We start from the raw sequence: 12,961 nt of genomic DNA on the forward strand, positions 1-12,961 counted from the left end.
AATAGGAAGGAAAAATGTATGGATGCTGTGCACTAAAACATAATCAATTTATTTTTTTCAATTACTTGCAGCCTAAAATTACCTGGATGAAAAATAAAGTGGTTATAATGAATGACCCCCGATACAGAATGTTTAGCAACCAAAGTGTATGCACATTGGAGATACGTAAGCCAAGCCCGTATGATGGTGGTACTTACAGCTGCAAAGCAGTCAATGATCTGGGTGAGGCTGAGGTTGACTGCAAACTTGAAGTGAAAGGTAAAATGTCTCATGTGCATGTAAGTTTCATAAAAATTCAATCTAAAATAACATTAAAGTCATTTAGCACCAACATATTCTGTAGTGCTATATTCTCCGGCTTAATGTTATCTTTTTATGTCAGGCAAATACACATACAAATACAGATAGCATTGTAATTTCTGGCTAATCTTTTTATGACATACTATATTAATGTTACTTCTTAGCTGAGCATTCAAAGGCAACTTGTCATGTTGGATAACGCAGGGGACAGGAAAGTGCCTGTCCTCTCTACTGAAAGTGCAGAATTCGGGAGAAAATTACCTTTATTTCTCCTGTGAGCCGCCGGCTTTCAGTTATACAGGCGTGCCGGCATGGCCATGGTCACCACTCACAGCACTGTGAGCGGAGGGTGTAAGGATGCCCCAGCAGTTTGACTGACAACCGTCTTTGCACTGATGGACTGAAGAGCCGGCTATCAATCATAGTGCCAGGGTGTGGTTACAGCCACGGTGATGTGAGTGATGACCAAAGCCATGCGGGAACGCCTGCATAACTGAAAGCTGGAAAGAACAAAGTTAATTTTCTCCCGGGAGCTTCACTTTCCATACAGCGGCCAGGTACCTTCTGAATACTATTCACCTGCAGATTAACCCTATATCTGCAGGTTAATAGCGTTACCGACCTAATACGTTCTCTTTAAATGAAGAAAATTGCTAAAAAGGGGACACATTAAATGTATTTGTGCATACACTGTAGGATAGCTTTCATCCTCATCTCTATCAATTGTCACTTAGACAGCAAGCATACTTTTCTACTTGACAAAGGTTAAAGTGTTTTACTTAGATTTACTCCTTATATGATAAAAATTCAGCAAGGTCCTGGAGAATGACACATTTGATTGACATCTAGAAAAATGACGAGTTGAGCTTCCGATAACAGGTAAGAATGGGAATGTATTCTAGATGGAAATATGGATGTAGTAGTGATAAGTCAAAATTAATGGCACTTATTTTGGAATCTTAAGGGGGTTGTCTACTCATTGATGACTTAGCCAGAGGATATGTAATCAATATCGGATCTGTGTAGCTGCACTTTTCCATTCAATGTGCAGCGATCACATCCATAAATGTTTTATATATGAAAAAGCGTAGAAGAGAAACTACAATCCGTTTTAAAACTCAATCTACACACGTCACAAACATTTCTAACAGATTTCTGCTAATTCCTTGGCCAATCCCCTGATAAGAGATCACTTATTAGAGTGGAAGGTAGTGTTCCAGATTACGTAAATTAACCTTAAAGAAAATGAACGTGACGGAAATGAATGAAACAATTCCATATATATCATTTGACATGTTCTAATTCTACAGGCTCAATAGGCGGAGAACCATTCGACTTGTGGAAACAGAAGCAGGTTTACCACACAAATATTACACTCAGTGATACCTCATCATGAAATAATCCATGCTCACATTAAACCTGACTTTGCATGTAAAACTGGTATTTGTAATCTGAGGCCAGATTGCAAATCTTGCTTCATGGTAAAACATGGCCATATTCATTTTACCATGAAGGAAATAAATAACACTCAGTATAATTTCTAATAGAAAATAATAATAAAAAATCTATACCTTAAAATGTATGAATGTTAAAAACTTCATATTCTAAATTATGGATGATACATTCTGGAATTTATGTATCAAGACTGGTCCAGAAGTATCAAAGTCATAACAACCAAATGGAGTCCAAACTAAAGTCTCAATGGCTACTATGGGCAACATGGCTTTTGTTACATGAGGCCCAAAACGATATAATATAAAGGGGTATTTCCAGCTTTTAAAGTGATGGCTTTGGGACCCTCATCAGTCCTGATACTGAAGGGGCTTGCAGCTACCCGATTGAAATCAATTCACTTTAATGGAGATGTGCGCAGTTCCCATGCATAGCTGGAGTCCATGATGCTACTCTCCAAGATAAAACAGTGAAGGGGTCACAGTGTGGCCCTAGCGCTGGGGTCCCTTCATTCTAGTGCTGTGACTCCTAGAGGCTGCACCTCCACAGGTCAGGATGTGATAACATTTAGATACGCCATTACTTTTTAAGATGGCAATACCCTTTTAACTACTGATTAACATAAATTGATCTGTTACATAGTATAGCATCTGAATTTGGAAAATAATAGGGTCCATTCACAAACAGTTTATTTAGCTGCTTTTAATAAATTTAACACCTATGTTAGGCTGGTTTCATATATCAGTCCAAGAACTGAACAGCTTCTTATACACACATGGACAAAATTGTTGGTACCCTACTGTTAAAGTAAGAAAAATCCCACAACAGTCACTGAAATAACTGCCAAAAGTATTTTCAAAGTAAATTTACTGAATATCAACTAATGAAAACTAGAGATGGCTTCTAAATTGTGTTTCAACAGAAAATAATTTTTTTTTTAAATGGCCTGGACAAAAATGATGGTCCCCTTAACTTAATATTTTGTTGCACAATTTTTTGAGGTAATCACTACAAGCAAACAATTTCTGTAACACTCAATGAAACTTCTGCCACCGGTATTGTGGACAGCTCCTCATGAGCAAACTGCTTCAGCTATCTCAGGTTTGAAGGGTGCCTTCTCCAGACTGCATGTTTCAGCTCCTTCCACAGATGTCTAAAAGAAATTAGATCAGGGCTTCTAGAAAGACACTTCAGAAGAGTCCAATGCTTTTCTCTTACCCATTCTTGGATGTATTTAGCTGTGTGTTTTAGGTCACTGTTCTGTTGGAGGACTCATGACTTGCAACTCAAACCAAGCTTTCTTAGACTGGGCAGCACATTTCACTCCAGAATGTCTTGATAGTCTTGAGATTTCATTGTACCCTGCACAGATTCAAGACACCCTGTGCTAGATACAGAAAAGTAGCCCCGAAACTTAACCAAGCCTCCTCCATGTTTGACAGTAGGTACAATGTTCTTTTCTTTGTATGCTTGTTTTTGCGTGTCTGAACATGGTGCTGATGTGACTTGCCAAAAAGGTCCAGTTTTGTCTCATTCTACCGGATATTCTACCGGAAGTGTTGTGGCTTGTAAATATGCTTTTTGCCAAATTCCAGCCTTGCTTTTTTATGATTTGCTTTCAACAGTGGTTTTCTCCTTGGTCGTCTTTCATGAAGTCCAGTTTGGCCAAGACCGTGACGGATGGTGCGATCTGACACTGATGTTCCTTCACCATGGGGTTCACCTCTAATGTCTTTGGGACTTGTTCTGGGCTCTTTTGTTACCATTTGTACATACATTTTCCTCTTGTGGCCACTTCCTGGGAGGTTGCTACAGGCTACTTCTGAAAAATATGTGCAACTCCAGTAACTGGAACCTCAAGCTGTTTGGAGATGGTCTTATAGCCTTTACCTTTAATATGTTTGTCTATCATTTTACTTCTAATCTCCTGACAGAACTCTATCTTTGGTCCATGTTCAGTGTTTGTACACACCATGATACAAAACAGTACAGTGACTACTTTTCACCCTTCTAATAAGCAGACAGACAGATTATAAATTTGGACACATCTGTGATGCTAATTACAGGACCCACTTTAGTTTAACATGTCAAATTATTTTCAATATATTCTAGGAGCTACCATCTTTGTTGTCCAGGCCATTTTCATAAGTTTTTTTTTCTGTTGAACCACAACTCAAGAGCAATTTCTTATTTTTATTAGTTGATATTCAGTACATTTTTATTCAACATTACTTTTCTCAGTTTCAAGTTATTTCAGTGACCATTGTGGTTTTTTTTTTAGTTTACCAGAAGCGTACCAACAATTTTGTCCATGTGTGTCTAAGCATTAGGCTGTTGAGTTCAGGATAGGAGACCAGCGGCTGATCCAGACATTCTTGTCCGTACTCAGACCATGAATGTCGGATGTGAGAAACCGACCTTAGACAGTGGCAGCAAGTCCCTGGTCATCTTAATGCCAATTTGGCTTCTAAGATCAATCTTTGTAAATGAACCCTAATATCTATTTACAGTATCAATCAATATTTAAAATATACGCATATACATTATTTCTATAAAATAATCTATATATGTATATATTTATATATTAGGTGTGATGTGTGTGTCTATAAATATATATGTATGTATATATATATATATTCTTTTAATTAAACTGGCCTTTTCCAAAAAGGTTAACCAGATAAAGTGCTTAAATTTGAACAATCTGTGTGCATTAATATGATTAGTTATTAATTAATGAAATATTCTTGGGTTCCATTATCCATATGCTTTATCCACATTTACTAAGCTCTCATGACATCACAGCGTGCTCCATTCAGTAATCACTATGTTCTTTCTTAGCTTCTAAATGTTCTTTACTTCTCTTTCTCTCTCCCTTAGTTGCACAATAAGGATTATTGAATGTGTATTGTCACCTAAGGTAAGCTTTCATATGGTCATGTCATATGAAGCTTATGTCTTTCCATGCGGTCCATTACTGACTGTCATTTCCATATCTAATGGTAGTTTGCATTATGAGCTAACACACTATTGTTATTGCTTCATAGTTAAAAAATATGGTCCAACATTTTACTAATAATATTGGTTGATTCTGGTTTTCTCAATCACAAGGTTCAGATTTTTTGTAGACCACCTATAATCTGTGGAAACTTGGCTTGGCTTTTTGTATTTATACACCACAAGGTCTGAGTATAACAGTTGAATATCGATATGTTGTAGAAGATATTGGAAATCAATCTCCAATAATCAATGATGCCAATATCTTTACATTTCAGAGAATAATGGGGGTCAAATAAAATTCCAGACTTCTCATATCCCATTATTCCTATTCTATAGCATGTCAATGCCGCAGGCTTGATAACAATGGAGAAGAAGTCTATGGACCCAATTCATTATTGCATTTGCACCTTTTTTGTCTTCTTTTTTGTGTTTTTCACTTGTTTTTCATATGTACCTAATTGTTATTTTGATTTGCACCTTTTTCAAAGTCTATATTTTGTACGTTCACTTGTTTTTTTTTATGTTCGCCATTGTGGGCGACAGGATTTGGGGTTTTCAGATGTTTTCAGCAAATTCATTAATTGCAACTTTTTAAAAATCATAAAATTTATGTATGCCAGGTATCAATTTTGTGCCATTTTTGAGGAATGTGCAACTTTTTGCGCTAAAGAAATCGCTACACAGTGTAAACATAAAAATAAAAGCTTTTTTATTTTGTGCAAAATTCATGAACCACATGCACTATTTTCCCGAATTTGGCGCAAAAAATGTAAGCGAATACAAGACCAGAAAAAGAAATGTGACTTAAAAAAAATTGCAAATGATGGATCGGGTCCTATGTGTTACACTGATACTTTCCCTGCTTTTATCATTTATTTCTTTACTTGTCAACTAAAAGTCTTCATCTTCATATATGCTGTTCATATCAATTTACATATGAAGATGATGCGTCTGTCAGCTACTCTACGTGGAATTAAGACATGATGGCAAAGCTACATGTCATATCCACAGTAGCAGATTAATCTACACATCATGTGTACATGACCGCTGATACATCTACATGTATCTACATGGCTATGCGGTGTCATCCACATGATATATTGATGGCAGATTAATCTTCATGTGATGTTAAATCCAATGGATCACCAATTCACTTTCACATAAAGACTCTTGTACAAATATGACATTACAACACACAGCAGACACACTCTTTATGACTCTTAAATACATCAAACTTAACTGAACTGGAATTGTTTTGTAAAGAGGAATGGTCAAAAATACCTTCATCCAGGATCCAGGAAATCATTAAAAGCTACAGGAAGCGACTAGAGGCTGTTATTTTTGCAAAAGGAGGATCTACTAAATATTAATGTCACTTTTCTGGTGAGGTGCCCATACTTATGCACCTATCAAATTTTGTTTGAATGCAGATTGCACATTTTCTGTTAGTACAATAAACCTCATTTCAAGGCAGAAACATTACTGTGTCCAACAGTTATTACATATATCAAACTGAAATAGCTGTTGCAAAAACACCAATTTTAAGAAAACATTAAGCTTAAGATTAATAGGGGTGCCCAAACTTTTTCATATAACTGTATGTATCAGTTTGATGGGATCTAATGAAATCATTGAAGTTACACCAGAAATTCATGCAGTCAAGCCACATTATTAACTGATTTCTACTCTGTTATGACTGACTACTTGGTTACAAATATTATTTAAAAAATAAATTATACTTTATTGTTGGTAACAATTGTAATGACCCCTTTTGCCAAAAAACAGACTCACTCCTGATTCAAATACAAGAGTCTCTGCTGTTGCATTACTTACTAAAATGATGTATTAAAGAAGCACTCCCAACAAAGTTTTTATCCTCTTAGTCTTTTACAATCATATTATATAGCACTGTGTACTTACAATTGCTCATTTTGCCTTTCTACCCAGCTAATTCTTCTCTTTTCTCTGTTCTATGTAGAAACAGGAAGTCTCTTGTCCCTGCATTTATCATTCCCCTCTTCAACCCCTGAACAAGCTGCTTCGCTCCTCCCCCTGCCAGGGACATTTACAGTGACTTATGACTCGTACAGGGAAAATTGACCTCCTGTTTCTACATAGAGCTTAGAAGGATTCAGCTAGTCAGTTTTTAATCATGTGATGTCATAGACCTAATGGGAAAAAGAAGAATTAACTGAGTAGAAAGGCAAAATGAGCAATTGTAAGTACACAGTGCTATATAATATGATGATACGAATATATTAAAGAGGGTAAAAATGTTGATGAGAGAAGTGCTTCTTTGAGGAAGGAGTAGTAGTGTTACTTAGAGCATTAAAGTGTGCCCCCAGCCAAGGATGAAAGCTTGACCATGCACTTGATTACTAAGCTACCCATACACTTAAGACAGCTATCAACCCACTGTTTATTTGACTGATATTTATTCCTCCAAACTCCACCACAGACGCTGGGTCTTGACCAAGCGTGCATGTGTTTTGAATAGGAGGTGGAAAAAAGCCACAAACATTAATCTGACAGACAGTGCTCTCTTTGATGGGAAAGTTAATAACAAACATAGCTTATCTTTCCCTCAACATCTACCGCTCATGTAGAGTCAGGATACCCCTTTATATATTCGATGATCATGACGATTCACCCGACATATAACGAAGGTTTACAGGCAACCTTATTTGAAGTCATTATATGCAACATCTCAATTTGCTATGATTCCAGATGGCCCATGGTTTAGTTTCTAGGACAGGACGTAACTATATGACAGCTAACATTGACAGCCATATTAGATTCTATATCACCTAATAATCCCCTTCCAATTTGATGATCTTCCAAAGATGATTCTATAAAGAAATGCAACTACCAATGTTTTTCCAATAATATATATTTAGATCACTGTTATAGAGGACATTGTCGACAGGTGAAAAATGGACAGTTTTTGCTGTTATTTTATTCCTACAGTCCCAGAGATATGGGCCTTTATATTTAGTGCTAATTTTGATGGTCTTTACAAAGGGGCGTGGCTCGCTGGAATCTCTGGGGCGTGTCTTTAAGCTGTTTTGCATTATTACCCTGTAAGCCACACCCCCCTGTAAGGACCATAAACATAAAGGTCCACATCTCTGAAACCGTATGGTGGATTTAAAAGAACAAAAAAAAGGGATACTCAGGGAAGCAGAAGGATAAAAATAATAGCAAATATGACCACTTTTGACCTGGTAACAGGTCCTCTTTACTGTATTAATGAGCCTTCCTTGTTTTTGCAAGTAATATGTCTACACGTAGTATTTTATGACAGATATATTTTGAATAGCATATTAGAATACAATTTGTATTTTCAGTCATTTTACTATTATACATCTGAAGCTCATTTTTGCTATTGAAAGAAAATCGCAGGTCAATAAATCTGCTGCCAGTAATAATACATATTTCAGGAAAGTAACATACATACAGTATACAGACACTCACCAGCTTTAAACACTTTCCTTTAAATTCAACAGTTAAATTAATGTCTGTGTTTCTCAAATTGTTCATCGTTGCTATTTAGTGTTTATTTTACCTAAATCTTTTCCTGTAATACCAAGTGAGAACTATTACAGGCAGTGATGTAACTTGTAGCTTACAGGTCTCATTCCAAAATATCCTACAGGTCCCTCACTGGCGCTGGTCTTTAATAGTATTGGTATTCTCATATAGTCCAAAGAGTTATTTTGGGCCCCCTTTGGTTCAAGGGCCCAGGTCTGACTGCAACCCCCACATTTATTATAGTTTTGCTCCTGATTACAATTACTATAGAGTTTATCGCCAAGTTTCCAAGAGACTTTCTAGGGAATCTTCACTCTTGAGAACAGTTTTCTGTTTTTATTTTTTTCCTTCTGATTAGCTCCAATATTATACGTTGATGAATTTCATAACATATCTTTATTGGGGCCTGAGTTTTAGTTTTCTTCCTTTTTTTTTATTTAATGCTTTTACTATAAAACCGGAATCAAAGGCACAATGAAGAAGGTAAAGGGTTTACAATCAATAATACAAAAGGCAAACAGGGCCATAAGAAATTACATGATTGTACCAAGTATCCCAGCAGACTTTTTGGTGAATTTCACCCTTGAGCACAGTTTTCTGTTTTTATTCTGATTATCTACAATATTATATGTTGATGTATTTCATAACACATCTTTATTGGGGCAGCAGTTTTATTTTTCTTTCTTTTTTGATTTCAATATTTTTACTATAAAACAGGGATCAAAGGCACGGTGAAGAAGGTAAAGGGTTTAAAAAGAAGGCAAACAGGGCCATAAGAAAATACACCATTGTATCATTGCTGATAAAAGGCAACCCAATAAAATAAAGCTAGGAAAGAAAAAAAAATAAAGCAAACAAGTAAAAGAGCGAAAATAAAGAAATAAAAAACACGTAGATAAAGGTTGGATGGGGGGATTTCTCAAGTTCCCCACCAACCCCTTCCTGAAGATAGACCAACAGTACTTAGGCGCAGCTTTGTGTTTTTGTTAAAAAGAGCTCCACATTTTCTGATTAGACATAAAGTTCAATGATAAAATTCCGGCTGCCTCTCATCACTAGTGGCAGGTGAAAAGCTACTGAATACTAGTTATACATTGAACTCAATAATAAAATTGTATGCAGCATGGATCTAAATTCTATTATTTAAAAAAGTTATCCAGTTTCAAAAAATTGTCTTTAGATATGTGGCAAGTAGCAAGATATACAACTTACTCATATACTTTAATCAACATATTTCGATATCGGTGTTAGTCTCAGGAGCTAACAACTCCAATTTCGGCTTGTGTTCAGTATAAGAGTGGTTTTTTATGTCAGTAAGTGACCAGTGCTGTGTGTACTGAGGGCTGGATAGCTCACTTGACTAGCCACGTCAGTCCCACTATCTGTCATGGACTATCCATAGACGAGCAGGGGACTAGCTTAGCTCTCTTCTGTGTTGAACACAAGTCTCTTGCTATTTTCCACCTAAACAAACCTAACTTTATTGTCTAAAACTAACAACACCATAAGGATCTATGATGATCTTAGTCTGCGTCATTAAAGGAAACCTGCCACGTTCCCTAAGTATTGGAAACCTCTACTTCATGGCAGGACAGTTGGAAATCACATGCATGCAGTGGGGCATGTTTGACATCCCTCAAACAATCCACTTTGTGGTTAGACCACCAACACCTCACCCGCATGTGCAGGATTTCTGGTGGTTCTGCTATAAAGTCGAGTATTTAGAATATGTTAATCATGCCCAAGGGGGTTTGATTAGAGGATCACAGCCAGGACTAGCCTGGGGCGAGTGATGCCTGTTCGACTAGTCCTGGATTATTTACGTATGACAAGATGCAAAATAAAAGAGCTTTTGTTAAACACAGAAACGTTAGATTGTAACTTGTAAAGCTTTACTGCAATGCTGTTACCAGCATATATGCAGGATATATCTAGAATGACTTGTGCTCTATATGCTAATGAGGCATCTAGGAGTCCAAGGTAATATTTCTCTGAGCTTTGGAGTCTTTCAGATGCATTACAGCATAGAGCACAGAATTTTTCCTTGCATCCTGCAGGGAGTGAAAATAAGTTCAGAGATAACAATGACATTATTCAATGGAAGTCTCTTGAAGGGAACCTATATTCTGAAAATGACCTATTGTTTAAATCAGGTTTTTGTATTTATTGGTACCATTATACTTCTCCAACAAGGCTATTTTATTGTGTTATTGATTACAGTATATGCCAAAAATCATTTTTATAACTGTAGTGGTGATATGCTAACTCTAATCATGATATCACTCTTCTCTGAGCATGATTACCAATGATTTGCAAAATTTGCATCACTGCCAGCACTATGCAAATCCCTCTTCCCTGATAATGCGCAGTAAGCCGGGTGTGCGCAACCCCGCTTTCATCGCCGAACTCTACGTTCCTAGGGAGGCAGTGTTGACGCATGACCCAGCCAGCCGTTTCCACCGGCTCTGCAAATCTTACAGCTGACTGTGTCCTGTCAATACATCCAACGAAGAAACAATGCCAGGACCAAAATACATCCACATGGTTTAAAAAGATGTAAATTTTATTAAATAAAAGACAAAAACAAATATTATTATAAGAATCCAACAACAGGTGTAATGATGCACAGAAGGATGAGTGAGCAACAGAGATAGCCCAATACTATATATACTCTAATTAATTCTGTAGGTATAAAGTGATATAGTGCTCAATAAATCTCTGATCATATAAATAATACATCAAATATATATTTATAAAAAAAAGAATATAACATAATCATAAATCAATATATTTGTGGATTAAACCTACATACATAATTGGGTACCATCCCTCAGCTTTAAACATATAAACAATCCATGAATATAGAGTAATATAGTCACTGCTCACCAACAACCCAATGCGCTTTTCGCAATAGCTTCATCAGGGGTCATGTCCTGTGTTACCACTGTCTCCCTAGATGTGCACAGTGCACCAATGAAGCCAGGGTGCGTACTACCGGTTTCACTGTGCATTGTCAGGGAGGCATACATTTCCAAAACAGCGATGCGCTCTTGCCTAAAGGGGCGTGATAACATGATTAGTGGAATAAATACATGGTGACACTAAGGGGACCTAAGGAAGCTAGCAGATTCCCTTTAACCAATAGAGATGCATAACTAGCCAGATAGATTGATTGAAACCAAACTCTGTAGAAAGAAATCTAACAAGGAATAGTAGACAATGATTTTTGACCATTCAAGAATTTATACTTGGAGGCATTGGTCCACAATCCCCAACATTTATGCTTAGTTTGCCACATTCTATACCATGTTTCAGCTGTGCAGGGTAATTGTACCATTTTATGAATATGGAAAATTGTTATTGGACAAGAGCAAGAAGTTGAACCCCTTTTGTGGAAAGAAGCACAATAAAATGACAATACAAGAAAAAGTTTCATGGAACAGTTGATTAGTCATTGACGGTATGCCAATATATAGCTGAATACATATATGGCTGTTATCTGTGTATTCCTTAGACTTTATTTTCCAAGAAATACCTTTGTTAATTCAGCATGATCATATGTTGTTTTTAACTGCATGAACTGGATTTTATGATGCGACAGTTGGTAGAAGGTACATAACAATAAAGTGTGGTAAGATTAAAGTATGCAATGACGTGAGCAGAACTGTACAATGCACAGAGATTACCAGGCCGATGCTAATCCTTTCTATACTCTGGTTTCAGGTGGAGTGACATTTTACCGCCTTCTAATGCAAGGTGTGCCTCTGTCTATCATCGACTCTTATTTACGAGAGATGGATGCTAGTAAGCCGGAGAGAGCATGAGCAAGTCCAGACAGTCAGCTGCTTTTTCTACTGTTTTAGTCTGGACATCAGTGTGAACATGTTTGATGGTGAAGCCTCATCTATAGAAGTTTAGTCAATTTCTGTCTGCCGTCTTTCAGTGTTAGATATATACAAATATTGCATGAGTTGGTCTACGGAGGGATGGGTGGATGAGCATAAAGTTTGGCTTGGGGCTTTTTTACTTCCAGAATCAGTATGGATCATTGGTATCCTTACTTGGAGCAGCAAAACACTTGACTTAATGGCAATGAACTGAACTGCTTATGTAACACTGATAGATTACAAGAATGTTTTTTTTCTCTGATATAAATTACTGCAATATTTAATTCAATATAACATATACTAGTAACTGCTTATCAAAGTTATTCTGCTGGGGAGAAGCTGGAAAACATTGTGTAATTCAATCAATGTACAATAAATAAGAACATTTTTCCATGTTTGATTTATATTGTTTTATTTTTAAATACAAGTTTCTACATATTTTATAAAATTGATGCCATATCGCTAGAATGTAACAGTACAGAATGGGAGGACAAAATGGTAACACCATGCAAACACTGGGTAGATAACCTAAAAGATTGATGCACTTGTTCTTCAAGAACGGCACAAACCAGTTTTTCACAAAGAAAGACACGAGAATGTAATAGAGGCAAACATATCCATTGCCTTGTAAATCAATTCTTTATTATTTGGAAACACACACACTTAACAGCACTCAAACTGGTTCCAATCAAAAATAAATTGGAGCCGCCCCATTACTGTACTGATATACCTAAAGTATTAAAAGCGGTACTGGAAATAAATACAAATATACTGATACCATCCTATGCCCAAAT

At 36.5% G+C, this 12,961-nt stretch overlaps 1 protein-coding gene across 31 annotated transcripts in view; it reads left to right on the forward strand.

The window, feature by feature from the left end:
- MYBPC1 (myosin binding protein C1) overlaps positions 1-12,562 on the forward strand; it is a 140,949-nt gene extending 128,387 nt beyond the window's left edge. For 30 of the 31 annotated variants that reach the window (XM_073651473.1, XM_073651503.1, XM_073651506.1 and 27 more), the window contains 4 exons: positions 72-258; positions 1,611-1,654; positions 4,630-4,669; positions 12,004-12,562. In XM_073651473.1, coding sequence (XP_073507574.1) covers positions 72-258; positions 1,611-1,654; positions 4,630-4,650 — 252 coding nt within the window. In that variant the 3' untranslated portion in view covers positions 4,651-4,669; positions 12,004-12,562. The remainder of the gene's footprint in view (positions 1-71; positions 259-1,610; positions 1,655-4,629; positions 4,670-12,003) is intronic. The other variant, XM_073651479.1, reaches the window with a different exon arrangement.
- The last annotated feature ends 399 nt before the right edge of the window (positions 12,563-12,961 follow it).

Source organism: Phyllobates terribilis, unplaced genomic scaffold, assembly GCF_046119375.1.
Source record: "Phyllobates terribilis strain yellow unplaced genomic scaffold, ASM4611937v1 Scaffold_11__3_contigs__length_659146591, whole genome shotgun sequence".
Classification (NCBI taxonomy): Eukaryota; Metazoa; Chordata; class Amphibia; order Anura; family Dendrobatidae; genus Phyllobates; species Phyllobates terribilis.